Genomic DNA, 15,394 nt, shown 5'->3' on the forward strand with positions numbered 1-15,394 from the left:
TTATGCTTCCACATGCAAGTTTCTTTCTCTCACGTCCTTCTGAAAGACCTGTTCAGTCTTCTGTTTTCATGTGTCTTCCCTCAATACAAACCCCCAAAATACGAATCTGTTAGCAGACACCCCCTTAGGTTATCAAGTTAGGAGTTTATAAAAAGAAATTATATACACAAAATAGCCCAAGGGACAGCAAAACTGTGGCCTACTGATTAACAAACAAAATAAGAATACAACCTCAACAACTACATCACTATGCAATAGACATCAATACACAGTTATCTAAATCTAAAATGAAATACTGAAGTCCTCTTCCTTATCACAATGTTTTTGCTAAGAATAAAATCTGCAACTGTAACACAAAACTCAAGCAAACGTTCATTAAACTGTCTTCCCCATGATTGTCTATACGTATCCATCAGCTGTATTTCTGTAACAAATTTTCAAAATTTGAGGTCTTTCTGAGAACTTAGTTTTGAGAACTTGAGTAGTGGATACTTTCAGGGGAGGAAGGTAGGGCAAGTTAGGAAAAAATACAGTAAACCTAATGGGAAAGTGCACAGGAAAAAGCAATTAGCAAACGGCAGGAATTCTTTCCCAATCCTGTTTAAAACCAGTTCTCTCTTGCCTAGATTAATCCAATCACCTCACCTGCAGATCCCTCTTCACCAATCTTTAATCATGCTCTTCTCCGTTCTACCACTACGCTTATCCTTCAAATCCCGCCTTTTGGCAACTGTTCCTTCTCCCCTCAAGCTTTCTCTGCCCTTCTTGTGACAAACGCTCCCCCCTTTCCTTATCAAAAGAAATAGAATTGATACAACAAAATTTTAAAGTAGCACCACCTGCACGGTCCTCCAGTTTTCTTTCCAGCAACATGAAGGCTCTGAGAACAGAGATGGAACCTGTGCAAGGAAGTTAACTTCGGTTTGGCTTTGTAAGTTCTCACAGTTATATGGTAGCTTAAACTGGCTAATGCATAAAAAAAGAAAGTATGGAGAAACGGAGCAAAGGGCCAAAAAACTTAATAGCCTGTCCTGAGGCAAAGGAAACTATTCGCATAAAATTCATGCTGAATCCATCATCTGCCTGGTAAATTAAGATGCTGCAACGTAATTTTTCTCAAGATAGAAAAAAGTAAAAAGCATAGACAACACTTAGTTAACGTGTGTGGGCATAATCCAATGTGGAATAATTTGCTATTTGCACAGCACTCAAATATATGCAGTATGGTTAATATGCTACTGTACCTCATTTTGAAGTTCATCGCCACTTTTGGTAGAAGCAAGCATCTCATACAAAGTACAGCAGAGGTCTTCTGTTGTGGGTCCTCCTGGGGTACCCCCTTGAGATTCATTCAGATACTTTCCAACTTCACACCATAAAAAAGAATCGTCTACTTTTTCCAAAGACTTGAGATCAGATTTATCATCACAATAGTTCTGTAAGTGATTCAGCTGGTTATTCAGAAATTTGTTATAATCTAAACTTATAATTTTCTGAGCATCGGCCTCACCATTCACAGGCAGCTCCTCAGAGTGATCCAAATCATGCATGTCAAATGAAAACACTATATTTTTACCGAAGAACACTCTGTTATCATCGTTTTGCTCTTCAGCCATCTGTATGAGGGCTGTAAGCTGTTCTTCAGTGAAGTGAGAAGCAATCCGACATGTGGCATTACAAGCTGCAGTAGCAGATGATGATGGAAATGGCCCAAACATCTGCTTGATAGCCTTTGTCTCATCATGGCCAACACATTCTTTCCTGTGAAATGTCTTAAAGAGAAAAACAGCTCCACTTTCAATTGCTTCTTGTTCATTTTCAGCTCCAACTGTTAACAAAACCAAAAACAAAGGTAACTTTATACACTTCAAGCTTATTCTCTTTCATTGCCTATAACATAACTGTATTCAATTTCTTGCTTATAAACTGAGATATGAAATGAAGACCATAACAAGAAGTAGCAATTGTTGCAAGGTACTGAATAATAAAAGATATATGATAATAAAGCATCTGTCCTCATTATCCTTCTACTTATTAGAAATTCATATGAAGGTTTACCAATGCTTTCTTATTTTCCAAGTAATTGGAAAAGCTTGCCTAGGTCTTAAACTCACAATATTATGTTTATAAGCTTATTAAATGTAGCAAATTTCCACTTTGTATCAATGTTTATTCACTGCTTAATATGAATATTCATAACAGACTAAATATATAGAACTCAGGCAGGAATTACTACTTTCTTGTAGTAACTCTCAAAAGAATTACTACATTTTTGTAGTAATTCCCAGCAGACTTACTAGACATTGTGTGTTAGTTACAAAAATTGCCCAAAGAAATCAAAGCAAATAAATGCACAAATTTAGATTTATGTCTACAAAATAACATATTATGCAAAAAAACCAATACATTATTAGAATTACACATATAGCTGTAAATGTACTCGAGTAAAACATAAGCAAAACCACTATAGGATGAACTAAAATGTCACTACTAAACAAGATTTTAAAAGTCATCAAGCATAAAATAAACAAAATGAGGCAGCATACTGGGGTTCTTGTTTATTTTATGAGGACAACATGCAGAATTTCTTTTTTAAGCTTACAAAATGTGTTCTAAGAAGTTTGTTAGGTTACTCCAACATTTTTAGAATAATTAGCATGCCTTACAAGATTGTATAATTTCTAAAACATCTTAAAAGCTTACTTTGAGATTTACAAACTGCTACTGTCAAGATGTCTTTACCTGATTAATGCTTTAGTTATGTCAGAAGCAACCAGCACAGCACCAGAAGAGAAGAGTACGATTTAAGTGATAACACTTGTGATTAACCTCCAGCACAGCTAATTCAAAAGAACTATTAAACCAAAATATTTATATTAAAAGGAGCAATATTATTCATTTTTTAAAATCCCCAAAGGCACTCCTGGCATAGTAAATGTGGCTATTTTCTTTTCAGTAATCAAAATTGTCTTGTGCCTGCCTCTGCATACCTTTGCTATTCAGTTATATGTACCTGCTCTACTATGTCCCCATTTTCTGCCTGTTAAAAGACGTACTGAAATCAGTGGTAAGATCTTTCAATTAATTTGACTTCGTTACTTGTGACTTGATTCAACTTAAGTTAAGTTCAACCCCAGCAAAAGCGAGGATTTTTTCCTCCACACAATGTAATGGGAAACAGGCAAAAGAAATCCAGCATAAGAAGATGGAACAAGGCTGAATAACTAGGAACACAACATAGTGCCCAAAGCTTCAGCATTTCTCTTGAATTTCCCTATGGTGCACTTTGAAAAGCTGAAAAGTTCTGGAGGGGATTGGAGATGATATTTACAGGATAATTAGCTACCTACATATGGAAGATACATGACATGAATACAAATACAATATACATATATGGAAACATATCTCAAATGAAAAAGATGTTTCAGCCCCCTTCTCAGCATTAGCTATATAGGAATCACAGCAAAAAAAAAAGACCTGGCATATAAAAATTTATAGGCCTACATTTGCTTGCAAGAATCTCTCTCTCATGCATATTTGTGTGTTAGGAAGACAATTACTTAAAGTCACTGGTGTTGGAACGGAAGCACACATTCCTAAACTAAAAGAGCAATTGCACTGAAGAATTTGAGAAAAGTCTCTTAGGTTTATTATGTGCTAATTCTCCTTCATTACCAACATCTATTTGTGGAAGCATCTCTTGAGAAAATACTACCCCTCCCCTCTGAACATAATGAGTCAGCCAAGATGGCAAGAGATGCATTACTTGAAGCTACTCTTTCCTTTTTTTGTTTCTAAGCCAATTAGATCATTTTAGTAAGTAACATTTTCTCCATAAAGTAAAGAAATATTACAGTATCTGTTGCCCAGGCTGAGATTAAATTTCCTTGAAATTAAGGTAAGACATATAAGCAATTCCTTTCCCCTACTATACATTTTTGATAATGATAGTTGGAACAATACTATCAGTTTGTGCCTCACTGTTATGAGTTCTGATTTGTGCCCCTGTAACATTAAACATCCTAATTCAGAAGTGTCAAAGCTGATGGTTTCTTTTTAACTTGTTATAACTAAATAATCATGCATTTGTTTTTGTTTGGTTTGTGTTCTCCACTCCATCAAGGAAAAATTTACCAGTATTACTTTCAAGTCTTACAATTTGCTTTACCTACCCACCACACTGAAAGTTGCGGAGGGGCAGGGGGAAACAGAATGGTCTTGCAGCCACCTTTGGCAAAAAGCGGAGAAAAAAAGAATAAAAAAATAACACAGCTAATATAATTTCTGTCATTAATACAGAAAATGCAAACATGCCAAATTATTTTCATAGATAACATTTTCAGCTAAGAATGGCAAATACTCATTTTGCTTACAACTTTTTCTGCAGTATCTGGCATTTTGTCCCACTTTCTATGTTACATGTGCTCTTACATTGCAAACTTTATAGTCATCGTGTATTTGTCAGACCTAACTTAAGCTATACCCAGTGGGTACTTAAAACAACTATGCAGATCTTCTCCACTAATTCCAGGTTGCCTGTTATGGACATAAATATTCAGATTAAAGGAAACTGACACTGTCATAGTTCCCTGCAGCTCTGATTTACTTAGCTTGAGATACCTGATTGGTACTTTAACCAGGTCCTTATTTAAACATCAGTTTAGGTGCAAAATATAGCTTGCAGTAATTTCTAGATGAGCAGCTTTTCCTCAAAAAAACACACTGAGTTTTCACTTACATTACTTACTAAAAATTACTATAATATCTAAAATTAGGACAAGTATGGAACAGAATAGAACAGAACCATGTATTCTGCTGGTGAACTGCAACCCCCCTGACTTATAGAATCATAGAATCACTAGGTTGAAAGGGATCCACTGGGTCATCGAGTCCAAACATTCCTAACACTCCCTAAACCATGCCCATCAGCACCTCGTCCACCCGTCCCTTACACACCTCCAGGGAAGGTGACTCAACCACCTCTCTGGGCAGCCTGTTCCAGTGCCCAATGACCCTTTCCGTGAAAATTTTTTTCCTGACGTCCAGCCTGAACCTCCCCTGGCGGAGCTTGAGGCCATTCCCCCTTGTCCTGTCCCCTATCACTTGGGAGAAAAGGCCAGCTCCCTCCCCTCCACAATCTCCTTTCAAGTAGTTTTAGAGAGCAATAAGGTCTCCCCTCAGCCTCCTCTTCTCCAGGCTAAACAACCCCAGCTCTCTCAGCCACTCCTCATAAGACTTGTTCTCCAGCCCCCTCACCAGCTTTGTTGCTCTTCTCTGGACACGCTCCAGAGCCTCAACACCCTTCTTGTCATGAGGGGCCCAGAACTGAACACAGTACTCAAGGTGCAGTCTCACCAGTGCTGAGTACAGAGGGAGAATAACCTCCCTGGACCTGCTGGTCACCCCATTTCTGATACAAGCCAAGATGCCATTGGCCTTCTTGGCCACCTGGGCACATTGCTGGCTCATGTTCAGCCGGCTGTCAACCAACACCCCCAGATCCCTCTCCTCCAGGCAGCTTTCTAGCCAGACTTCTCCTAGTCTGTAGCACTGCATAGGGTTGTTGTGCCCCAAGTGCAGGACCCGGCATTTGGCCTTGTTAAACCTCATGCCATTGGCCACAGCCCAGCGGTCCAGCCTGTTCAGATCCCTTTGCAGAGCCTCCCTACCCTCCAGCAGATCCACACTTCCACCTAGCTTAGTGTCACCCGCAAACTTGCTGAGGGTGCACTCAATGCCTTCATCCACGTCATCGATAAAGACATTGAACAGGGCTGGACCCAGTACCGAGCCCTGAGGAACCCCACTTGTGACTGGCCTCCAGCTGGAGTTAACTCCATTGATCACCACTCTCTGGGCCCGGCCATCCAACCAGTTTTCAACCCAGGAGAGTGTGCGCCTGTCCAGGCCAGAGGCTGACAGTTTCTGAAGCAGAATGCTGTGAGAAACTGTGTCAAAGGCTTTACTGAAGTCCAAGGAGACTACATCCACAGCCTTTCCCCCAACCAGTAGTTGAGTCGTTTTGTCATAGAAAGGCGATCAGGTTAGCTTGGCAAGATCTGCCTTTCATGAACCCATGTTGACTGGGCCTGATCACCCAGTTCTCTTGCATGTGCTTCATGATAGCACTCAAGATTACCTGTTCCATGACTTTCTTTGGCACTGAGGTCAGACTGACAGGCCTGTAGTTCCCCGGATCCTCCCTGCAACCCTTCTTGTAGATGGGCACAACATCAGCCAGCCTCCAGTCTAGTGGAACTTCCCCAGTCAGCCAGGACCGCTGGAAGATGATGGAAAGGGGTTTGGAAAGGGCATCCGCCAGTTCCTTTAATACTCTTGGGTGGATCCCATCCGGCCCCATAGACTTGTGGCTGTCTAGATGGGCAAGCAAGTCTCTAACCGCCTCCTCTTGGATCATGGGAGCCTCATTCTGCTCCTCTAACTCCTGGGTTTGTACACAGGGGTAACAACTTCCCTTACTATTAAAGACTGAGGCAAAGAAGGCATTAAGTACCTCAGCCTTGTCCTCATCCCTTATCACTGTTGTTCCTTCTGCATCCAATAAGGACTGAATATTCTCCCTAGTCCTCGTTTTCTTGTTAATGTATTTGTAGAAAGATTTTTTATTATCTTTCACAGACTTAGCCAGTTTGATTTCTAGTTGGGCCTTAGCCCTCCTGATTTTGTCCTCACGTATAATCGCCCCCACTTGCTCTGAGGTGATGTACTGGCGGTCCTCCCCAGCACACCCTCGGTTACTGGAGTCCCACTTCCAGGCTCACTGCCAACTAGCCTGGTCTCGTCCCCCTCCCCCTTCACATTTAGTTTAAAGCTCTATTTAAGAGCCTAGCTAGACTTTTAGTAAGGACTTTAGCCCCTCTATGAGACAAGCGTGTCCCATCCTTAGTAAGAAACCCTGGGCGTGGGTGGGTCACCCCATGATCAAAGAACCCAAAGCCTTTCTCCTCACATCAGGCTCGGAGCCAGGCATTAATCAACTGTTTCTCTTTGACCTCCTGCTTCTCATTCCTTAGTATTGCAATGGAGCTAAACACTACTTGTGCCCCAGAGCCCTCCAACGCTCTCCCTAGAGTCTTAGACTTCTTAGTAACAGCAAAAAAAACCAAAAACCCATCAGTGTATTTCCACATACCTCTCACACTAAATATAAAAAAACCCAGCAGCTGCTGGGAAGAAAATTAACTCTGTTGCAGCTGAACATAAACATTACCTGGCAACAACTAAAACAATAGGTGTTATGAACATTATTCTCATACTAACCTCAAAACACAGCTGCTGCTGGAAAGAAAATTAACTCTATCCCAGCCAAAACCAGGACACAAAACCCAAAAACTGCTACAGGAGAGCTGTCTGGACTACCTGAAGGGAAATGAACTTTAAGTTCAGATCCACAAAAATAAAATTTTTTGTATAATTAGTAATTGACTTAAAGTCTCTTCTGCATTTCTGTGAAAGATTACACTAAAATTGCTTTATCATTGGAAATGGTTCCATTTTTGGCTACCACAAAAAATTTTTCCCCTTCCAACCTGTGACGGTACCTATGTAGGAAGAATGGGAATTAACTGGGAAAAAACGTAATTGCAGATGGATTATTTATTTGTAGAGCAAAAGGGTAGCAAAGAAGAGTGCCAACAAATGAGAAAAGGAGAATATAAATATGTAAATGATGTCATTTGGACAGTCCAGGGTTAATCATCAGGCAGCCCTGCATTTGCTCACCACAAACTGCAGCAGGAAAACAAACCAACCTGTTTCAAATGTGCTACCATGGTGAGGAGGACTAGGGGCTGAGGATGAGGTGGCTGCCTTCACTTGCTAGCAGGGGGCACGTGGGACAGAGGGATCAAGCATCTCTACAACATGTCAGTGCTTGTTACGCATCTGATGGTGTAAACATCTTCCTAACTTCCTAATGCCCTCCTGAAAAAAATATCTGTATTGATGATGTCATGGAATAGCAGTCAGAAAAATGGAGAACATAACCTTTAAGAATTACATCAACAGTATGTTATTAAAATGGAGAGCTAAAAGAAATCAGAGTCAGAATGGATGGAGATGGAAGGGACCTTAAAGATCACCTAATTCCAACCCCAGTGCCAGGGGCAGGGACACCTCCCACTAGATTAGGCTGCCCAAGGCCCTACCCAACCTGGCCCTGAACACTTCCAAGGATGGGGCATCCACAGCTTCCCTGGGCAACCTGTGCCACTGCCATACCACTCTCATTGAGAAAAACTTCCTCCTTATATTTAGTTTAAATCTACCCCTCTCCTGCCTTTGTAAAAAATTCCTCCCCAGCTTTCAATTTTGCTGTCTATATCATCAATGAAAATTCCGGCATTAGTCCCAGTATGGCTCCCTGAGGGACACCGCTTGTCACGGACCTCCATCTGGACATCAAGCCGTTAACCACTACTCTCTGAATACAACCATCCAACCAACTTCTTACTCACCAAACAGTCCATCCATAAGTCTCACTAGCCTTTCAATACTCCTGAATACATTATTAATACAGATATTTCTAGTTATATGTGTACCAAGCAGGATTTAAACTTTGTTTTAATTAACTATATCAATGCCATTAGAATACTCCTTCCCATCATAGCTGTGTCTGAAACCTGCCTTTACTACTGAAACACAGCAATAAATATCTCTTAAGAACTAGTAACAGAGCACAAATTGAGTAGGCAATCTCAAACAAACAAACAAAAGGTTAAAATGATAACATTTATTTCTTTGATCAATTATCAACACAGACTACTCCATTTCCATATTAACTTCAGGCATCAATCGTTGACGCAAACTCACTCCTTTCATTTCATAAGTGTCAGCTGATATTTGTGCACTAAAATTAAACTTGAGCTTGGGCAGATAGGTGGCCCTTCCTAGAGACGCCTCTGTCTCAGAAAGACAGGCAGCCACATGCTTAATTTCTGGCCTGAAGAGGTTAAAGCCTACTAATAGCATGAGCTCTACTACTTGAAAAGGATTAAAAAGAAATAGGCCTAAATTTGTAAAAAAGGCAGAGTTAGGTCACAAACATGGAAAGAATCAACCACAACACAAAGAACCTATCTATCTTCAGATGAGGGTAAAACACCTTTGTCTGTGATTTGAGAAATACTTGAATTTTTCTTCTAATAACTCACTAAAGCAATAGCCATTACAACCATTAAAAGCTTTAACAGACATTTTCTGTGCAACTGTACAGCATGACCGGTACACGTTGGAGATGAATTCTTTATCTAGCCTTTTTCATAAGTCCATGTATGGATGCTTGTTTCTTTTTTTAAATTTGCTAGTTATTTGCAAAAGTACTGTTGAAAAATAGAAACATGAGTAAGGCAGGTTAATGTTTGGATTGAGATAAAACACACTCTGGTCTACAATGACAAAAAAAGAAGCAACTATATTTATACATATTAATTCTTTCAGTCCTTTTATTTAGGGTTCTGTCCAAAATATTGGAAACATAACTAGGAGAAAACATACCTATTAGACTGAAATTAAAAATTCTTAAATATGTGATAGCTAGAGCTTCAGCCATATGTTCAATTTATAAGCTCATGAAGTTAAATTCTGCCAACAGCACCAGCTGAATTAATTTTGATTGGAAACACAGTTTATCCACAGACTGAAACTAAGATTTCACACCTTCTTTGCCAGAATGTATATTCAGTTTTAAAAGCTAAATTCCAGATGAGTGATTTTTTTTATTTATTTCTCTCCCCAACACCAAACAGCTCAAGCTGAAAACATTTTTTTCAGATTTTTATCTTCCTATATAGCAGTCCCATTTTTCATTATACCAATCACATGGAAATCACACAGAATCACAGAATCACCAGGTTGGAAAGGACCCACTGGATCATCGAGTCCAACCATTCCTAACACTCCCTAAACCATGTCCCTCAGCACTTCATCCACCCGTTCCTTAAACACCTCCAGGGAAGGCAACTCGACCACCTCCCTGGGCAGCCTGTTCCAGTGCCCAATGAAATGAAGTAGATAAGACTAAGATTGCTCTTTTCTCAGAATACTGCCAGTCCATAAGAAGCTGGTGTTTTTGCTTCCTAAAGGTTGATCACAAACCATACGATACACTACACAACAAGCTATCAAAAAGCAAGAATAGATAATAACAATAGAAGCATATTTAAAAATGAAGCATAAGACCAAATTGTGAATATACGTATCGGATTAATTGAAGTTTCGAAGATATTTCAGGACAAGTCTTTGCAGTATGCAAAGTATGCAGGCAGAAGGAAGTCTGAACCTGCTCCCCAAAAACATCTATTAGACTACTAGTGAATCAAAACATACCTATTTGTTTTGCAGCTTCTAATATAGTTTTTAAATCACCGTTTACAGTTTGGTATTCTTTTTTGTCCAAATTGTCTTCAACAAACTTTATTATCTTCTTCCAAGTAAGATCAGACTTCAGCAACTGTTCATGTAGTTTTGATCTTTTAGTCTGAAAACACAAAATATTTGGGGGTTTAGAATTAGCACACAGAGATTCCTTTAAAATTAAACACCAGATTAAAAAACCTCTTTCCAATTGCGTTGTTACCTGTTTTTCACACTCTTTCTTGTGTATAAGGAAGCAGGAGCATATACACACAGTCTATCTCCCTGCTTTACACTTTCCAAGGCAGAATTCTCTGTAAACCCAACTTCTTGCACCTTCAAGAGATTTACAGCTCCAAAGGTTCCAAATTCATTACAGGTTCCCATAATGCATCTATAGCTTTAACGTATTAATTGTTGGGGGGACTGGAGGGCGGGGAAGCACCTAAATTCAGTATCACTAAATTTATTCTACACGTCCTTCAACATGAGTCCAAGTGACCTTAATATTCAGAGGGAAATGTTTGGCTCCCCAGTTCTGCATAAGCTCGGAGCTAACACTATACCAGCCCAGCCCTACCTAAGTAACTTCCTGAAAGATGAAACAACACGGCTGTACTAACACAGCCAAGTGACCTATCCACACAGCAGATCATGATCGTAAGGGCCTACCATAAACCACAAAGCTGCAGCAAATTTGACTTTGAGTGAGGACACTATGAAGCAATGCGCAGGAAACAATACACACACTGCATAGTCTTGCTTAGCTACTCTTATTAAATAGCAATGCAAACTAAGAAAACAAACAATTCTTACTATATGCACAGTAATACTTTGCAATTATGCTTTGGAAAAGGAAAAAACATCTTTACCTTTAAGTCAGCTAATTCTTCACTGTAATCCTCATGTTTAGTGACATTTGAAAAGGAGCGTAAAGCGCCTGTAAGACGAGGCAAGGCCATGTGTTGCTCATTCAGTGATCCATAGGATGAGAAATTAAATCCCAGTTCAAGCACCTAGATGAGAACAAAACAAATAACGTGGCTTTGTTAATGCTATAAATACAAATTCATATCACAAACCTGAAAGACCTTTTTGAGCAAGCAGAATTTGGCTTGCGCTTCAATTAAACAAGTTTAAAAATATCTCTCAAACTGTTGGTAATCAGGAGTCAATAGAAGTGAGGTGAAAAGCACAGAGCATAAGCAAGACATGGTAACATGCAGAGGTCACTCAGCAGGTTCTTCTCTCTCCTCTCTAAAGCAAAGTTACCAGCAATCAGGCAAAGTGACAATTATTCTTTTACCACCACTAGCACGAGCGTATTATAGTGAAATCTATGTAACTGAACTTTAGCTCCCAACAGCAGTAAGTGACTACAACCTATGGGAAGATTTTCTCTGAAACAGCCCACACTGGGAGCTTTTGGGTTGGTTAAGAGCCTCCAGTCCTTACGCAGAAGCATCCTTCTTGTAAACTGCTTAGACATTTTTAACCAGCAAAACAAGCAAAGAAATTTACGACAGGGATAAAAGACATTAATGCACATAGCACTGAACTATTATAAGAGAAAAAGAAAAAAAACCAGCTACCAGAAAGCTGAACAAACTATGCCTCAGGATGTTTTCATCTTAGAACTGAAAGCTCACGCACACACTTAAGCAGTGCAAGGCTCTCTCCAGGACTACAGGTTATTTCTGCGTGGTCTTATTTCCATAATGAAACAAGCTCCTACAAAACAGCAAAACACAGCTGTTCTCTACCTGAACTTCTTGTACTCCTTCCAAGCCTTGCACTGAAATTATTCTCAAAGTTGTTTAATTTCAAAACATGTCCACAGTAGAATTGTTCAATGAACTCTAATGCACAGCTACAATGTCTGATGGTAACAGATAGATACAGATTTAGATTATTTTTGAAACAATTAATGATACCATTACAAACCTAATGATCTGCACTATTCTTAGCATGCCTGAAAACCATCGGCCATACAGAATTTAAATAACCTAAAACAGAGTTAATAAAATGACTTCTACCCCTGCCAGTCATATACCGTACAGAAATCCATGCTTTAATCCAATTATCCTTAACATTTTTCTTCATTTAATGACCACATTTGTATTTGAGCTATCAGCTCTGCAATAAAGTACAAAAGCAAATCCAGATGCAGTGTTCCAGTCACAGACAGAAATGTCACTGACTTGTTAGGTCTGCTTGTTTTCCCACCTCGCATTAAGATGCTTTTTGAGAAAAGCTATCACCACAGCTGGTATTTTGAGAGATAAATGTTATAACAATGAAGCTACAAAATGTGGAAATAAAAAATCTTTAACTGTGAAGGGGATAGAGAGGATGTGTTCAAATTCAAGCCTAGAAGCAGACAAAGCCAAGCAACACCGTGGCTTTTGAGATGTACCATGGATATATGACATGTTAGGCACACCGGTGTAGCCCCTAGTGAAAACAGACTGTGATCACTACAGCCACCATTATAGAAAAGAAGTAACATGTCCAAAACTTGAGGGAATCTAACCCAACCTTTTTTGTTTGAACCCAACAAAAATGGTAAATCACTCTCATACTGCTCCAACAACAGCACTGCAGCCAGCTATTAAAGATAACTCCATTTTGCCTATTTATTTTATACTTGCACTCATACACATTTATATAGAATTATGGTTCCTTACAATAACACATAGCAATGTAATTATAATATTATCTTAATTGTCCTTTGAGAAAGAACATGCACATTAGTTTATGAAAGTTCAAACCTGCCCATTTGTTAGGAAATGAAGTTTTGAAGGAGTGTTTTTCTTCTTTATTCATTGAGTTATCAATGCTTTCTGAAATAAAAAATCTAGAACCCCAGGTGACAAGTAAGGGCACACTTCCCCTACCTCAGGCTTGGCCAAAGAGCCACATTCAGCCCTGAAGCTCTACAGTCGAGCTCGTATTAATAAATGATGCTCCACACATGCCTACGTGCTTTCAGAACTTGCTGGTCCCCAGGAAGGCCGGTTTGGCATATCAGCTGCCCAAGGCTTCTTTACTTCATTTATAGGCAAACCTCACATGCCCTTCACTTCTGGTCCATGACACCCACCCTCCTCAGCACCCAAAAGAAAACAAAACCAGCCATCAATTACAAGGCAGGGGACAGGTGCAATTACTCTATTGTTAATGTGAAAAGCAAGGTAAAGATTAGGAACTTACTGTTCTCCAGCACGCTAGAGCTAAATGTAAATGCTGAGTCAAAAATGCTGTGGCCCTATGAGATGCAGTGTAAATTTACATTTGCTTTAAATAAATAAGTTACTGCTCTCACATAAAGCCTGGTGATGTAGAAATCTCCTTGCATCACACTGCCTTTAGAGTGAATCAGATACTGCTTGTCTTCCCACAGCCACCATGAGGGTAACTAATTCCTTCTTATTTGACAGAAATGTACCAGTTTGCTTGCAGCTTGATCTGAAACATCTGTACTACCAAAAGATGCTGCTAAGGTCTGCTGGTTTTGGAACAAGTACCTAACAGGCAGCAGAAATTAAATCCTATTTACCATGTCCCATATACACAGAAGCAAAACAAACTTTCGCCATCCTTCTGCTCACTCCCTCTCAAGAAAAAGGTACGAGAATAGGTTATTTGATGTTTGTAGAGGGACAAGTGGTATGGGGATTTAACCTTAAGATCAGTAAAACTTTGAAAAATATTTTTTTTTTCCTTCTTCTTCATCAATCACATAATCACAACCCAGGTGCATTCCGCTATTTTTTTAGGAAAATGAACAGAAGGCTGAAGATTCCTAGTACTATGCCAGATTTCCTGCCTCTTTCAAAAAAAAGCCCTAAAACCTTATCTGTAAGCAGCAAGAGCAAGATTCACCCTTCTAAAGCTTTGTGAAGATGAGAGGCAGTATCTTTTAAAGCCTATTTCACTTCTTTTAAAAACAAGTGTGATTTTAATGTTGAAACTTTTTATGAGGGAAAGTAAAACGTAAACACAGATTATACTCAGCATTCAGGTATGAAACCATTCAAACTTTATAGTTTGAACGTAAAACTAACAGTAAACATGGATCATAACCTCAGCAGAGTTTCTCCCATCAAAATAAAAAATCTAAAAAATTGCTGTCAACATTACAAAGATAACTAACATTACTGGAGAAGTTTCCCACTTTACATTTTCACCAATTACTTAAGTTTTCCTACCACTCCTGCCCTTTCTTCTATAAGTAAATTACAGAATTATTTCTTTCTGTTCTCCACTGAAACGTTATAGAGATTATGGTCAAAGCACAGTATTTTTGGTTGTTGTTGAGTTTAATTTTTTTTTTTTTTTACTTTCTATATGCTACTTTGTTTAAACTGTTTTAGGAACATTAAGCCAAGTTTTCCCTATACTACTTTCAACTATTAACAAAGTTCCTTGTGGTCTATGTAAAATTCTCATTTATAAAACCTGAACAAGTTATTACTGATTACTAAACTAATCAAATGAGTTTATAAAGAAAAAGAGGCTTTAGACATTGGCAAATAATAGCAGGTTGCTATTGACCACAGCATATTTAGATCAAACAGCATTTTCACTTGTTGAATTGGAACCATTTCAAATGAAAAAAGCTAAAAAGGCAAATACTATCCCAGCCACAGAACAATAAAATAAAGGGGAGAGAGGAAGGCACTGCAGTAACTTTTTCTGCACTTTAAAGGCATTCAGAAATCAAACACAAAAGCAGCAAGATCATGAGGACATATTAAGGCATTTTAAATATATCACACAGCGAATAATTTACTTCTTCACGTTATTACAAAAGAGCAGCAATGCAAGACAAATAAATAAAACCTGATACATTAAATTTTAGTGAGATGAACACATTAGAAAGCTATGGCCTGATTGCTGTTCCTGAAATTTGGTGGGACAAATCCCATGGCTGGAGTGTGTCTATCAATAGCTACAGGCTGTTCAGTAGAGACAGACCAGGAAGGAGGGGCAGAGGCGTCGCCCTCTATATCAGAAA

General features: G+C 39.0%; 1 protein-coding gene across 3 annotated transcripts in view; it reads right to left on the reverse strand.

Moving 5' to 3' along the window:
- ASCC3 (activating signal cointegrator 1 complex subunit 3) overlaps positions 1-15,394 on the reverse strand; it is a 265,663-nt gene that overhangs the window by 233,391 nt on the left and 16,878 nt on the right. For all 3 annotated transcript variants that reach the window (XM_054061495.1, XM_054061493.1, XM_054061496.1), the window contains 3 exons: positions 11,247-11,390; positions 10,348-10,498; positions 1,245-1,828 (listed from right to left, as the gene is read on the reverse strand). In XM_054061495.1, coding sequence (XP_053917470.1) covers positions 1,245-1,828; positions 10,348-10,498; positions 11,247-11,336 — 825 coding nt within the window. In that variant the 5' untranslated portion in view covers positions 11,337-11,390. The remainder of the gene's footprint in view (positions 1-1,244; positions 1,829-10,347; positions 10,499-11,246; positions 11,391-15,394) is intronic.

The sequence above is a fragment of the Cuculus canorus genome, chromosome 3 (genome assembly GCF_017976375.1).
Source record: "Cuculus canorus isolate bCucCan1 chromosome 3, bCucCan1.pri, whole genome shotgun sequence".
In the NCBI taxonomy this organism is placed as follows: domain Eukaryota; kingdom Metazoa; phylum Chordata; class Aves; order Cuculiformes; family Cuculidae; genus Cuculus; species Cuculus canorus.